The sequence below is a fragment of the Pundamilia nyererei genome, unplaced genomic scaffold (assembly GCF_000239375.1).
Source record: "Pundamilia nyererei isolate P.nyererei 1_Seehausen unplaced genomic scaffold, PunNye1.0 scaffold00029, whole genome shotgun sequence".
NCBI lineage: Eukaryota > Metazoa > Chordata > Actinopteri > Cichliformes > Cichlidae > Pundamilia > Pundamilia nyererei.
Window position 1 is genome coordinate 4,483,739 of NW_005187430.1, and position 2,726 is coordinate 4,486,464.

The 2,726-nt window shown below is 41.6% G+C and overlaps 1 protein-coding gene across 1 annotated transcript in view; it reads right to left on the minus strand.

Moving 5' to 3' along the window:
* Nucleotides 1-219: 219 nt before the first annotated feature.
* Nucleotides 220-2,726, minus strand: part of ap5s1 (adaptor related protein complex 5 subunit sigma 1) — a 6,162-nt gene continuing 3,655 nt past the window's right edge. Inside the window, exon 3 of the mRNA XM_005728670.1 lies at nucleotides 220-1,486. Coding sequence (XP_005728727.1) covers nucleotides 1,358-1,486 — 129 coding nt within the window. The 3' untranslated portion in view covers nucleotides 220-1,357. The remainder of the gene's footprint in view (nucleotides 1,487-2,726) is intronic.

Consider the following 2,726-nt stretch of genomic DNA (forward strand, 5'->3'; position numbering starts at 1 on the left):
CTCTCCTGGTCATACCATGAAATGACTTGTCACGATCAGTGTAAAGGTGTTTATGGTGGTTCTTTTTTTTCAGTAATTTTTGCTCAGCATATCAAATTCTCCTCTTGTGTGCTACATCTCATTTAAGGTGCAATCCCCAGCTCCTCGCTGATATCTTCTTTTTTTTTTTTTTTTGGGTGGGGGAGATGTGCCGCATCCTTGATTGCAGACTACACAAGTATCAAAGCATACGCCTTGGGTAATACAAGAAATTAGTTTTATTTTTAATACAGGGGGGGAAAAAGAAGAAGATCAAAGCAATCAATGTTGGCATCCACACAATCTCCTCTCCACACACACAGACACACACCTAAAAACACAGCTCTGGTTTTGGTTGCCAGCACAAAAAGTGGGGTTTAAGAAGCTCTTAAGAGGCCAGAAGGAGGAGCAGGAGAGTCTGGCTCGATGTGAGGAGAGGCAGTCGGGGGGGAACAACAGATGTTCACAAGACACAGGAATACATTTTTTATTTGTTGAGTCAGGATGTTTGTGTTTGTAGGTCTACTTGTCATCATTTCCTCATGTTTTGTTCCATGTTCTGCATGCCAACATTTCTGCTTTCATTCATAATAGTTTATCCAAACGTCTCCTCACTTCCTGCCCCGTCCGTTGTCCTTAGCATCACTGGCATTGCGGCATTTCTGCTATAAATTGTCATAAAACAACTCAGATCTAGATCTTTTGTTCTTCCCTTTCTATTGTGCATTTCTTTAAGAGGATTTATACTGTGTTCTTGTTCTCCCAAAACATTCTTTTAAAACCCATTCGCTATCCCGATGAGTAGTAGGAAATGTAAGGTCTTATGAGGAGTTACTATAAGGCAATAACACTCCGAGATTTCATTTATACTCACTGAAATCTGAAAAAGCACAAAAAAGGGTCAAGTCTGGCTCCTCAAGGTCACACTGTGACATTTCGAGTATGGTGAATCAGATAAACAGCAGGCTTTAATGCTGACAAGTACGTCTTAACTGGCCTCTGCGACTGCACTCTTTAATCTGCCACATTTTTCTTTCCACTCTTCAATTTGACAAACAGGATTTGAAGTGAAGCCACCCACACAGTAAACAGCCAAGAGTGAGCTGCAAGTGGATGAGGCAGGTATTTACCACTCTGTGTGTTTACACATCATGCAATCTCTAACAACAGCAGCAGCACCAGCAGCAGCTGGTAGTCCGCTCTTCGTCTTCCAGCGTGGAAATGTCACCGGAGGTGAATGACAGAGGGCTTGTTTGCTTGGAAGCCAGCAGATATAGCTAGAAGTAGCTGTAAATGATAGCCCGCCCTCCCTGAAAATGGCAACCGTGGCTGCTCGGCTTTATTTGGCCATATAAGCCGCTACTTCCTTTTCCAAACTCTGGGCAAAGCGGTGGTTGAGGAAGAGCAGCTGCCCGTGAGGAAGCAGGCGACTGAGCAGGACGTCGATCCGGTTGCTCTTCAGCAGGACCTGGAGAGAAAAATGCCACAAGTGATGACCCCGAGCAGGCTTCTCGATTAATCAAGAGATGCTTAAAAGCTGGTAATAAGAATGCGCGCTGCTGCAATCTAGTTTCATTACTGCTGAATTTTGCTTTATTGATATTTTTCATAGCACGTAATGAGAGGCTGCTCTTGCGAGTCTCGATACCAGTGTTCGACAATCATCTTTCTTTGGGGAGGTAAACTGTTTAAGTTAATGGATTGCAGTCTGATGATGCCTTAGGACGCATATAGACACAAACACTCGCTACAGTTTCTGAATACAAATGCACTTTACAGCAGCCGGAAGATGCATGAGTCACAGTGATCTACTGTATGTTTGTGGTAAAGAAAAGATGTTTATGCAATTATTCCTGTCAGAAAAAAAGAAAAATTGGAGAAATGAAATAAAACAATACATTTTATCAACAGCTGGTCAGTGACTCATGGCTTCAGGTTTGTACAAGTCAAAAGGCTCAAGAGGTCTTTAAAGTTTCACTGTTGAGAATAACTTCAAAGCTAATGAAGCTTCACACACTTCTCACTGAAGCAGCCATCAGAGATAACACTTCTTTAATCTATGAAAGCATTAAACAGTATATAAAAGAAGGCATTAACAAATGTGATGTTGCACTTCAGCTTGTGACATCCCCATGTTTAGCATTTTAGCTCACACCAAGATTAGCCAGAAGCAACTATATTTCGATGAGAGCGCTAAGCTATCAGCAGGTTTATCGCACAGGCGCTAAAAGTAAGTGCTGTGAAACACACAAACACATAAAACACCATAACTTCATTCATCAAAACTGAGAGAAAGACTTCTTGCATGGTCTGTCAGCACAATCAGTGACACATGGCCCCATATTACTTGTCAGATAATTGAACTGATGACACTCAAAAAGGCATCAATGCCAGAGTTCTCATTCAGTGACGTGAATTAACTGAGATGAAGCTCATGAAACTGCTGCTGGATACAACCCCGCAGGCAGGCGTCCACTTCTCAATCAAAGGGACAATACTCCTGATAATACAAAGTTTAAAGCCAATTTAAATGGGTTTAACATATGAAAATTCATACCGCACCAGACCATAGCCATTTACAAATTACAGTAACTGGAATTGGCAAGTTTGAACTATAGTAATATGGGCACTTATTATAACTCTGTCATATTTATGAAATCTAAACTGTATTTGTGAAAATAGGTCCTGAATACTCCAGACCAGGGGCC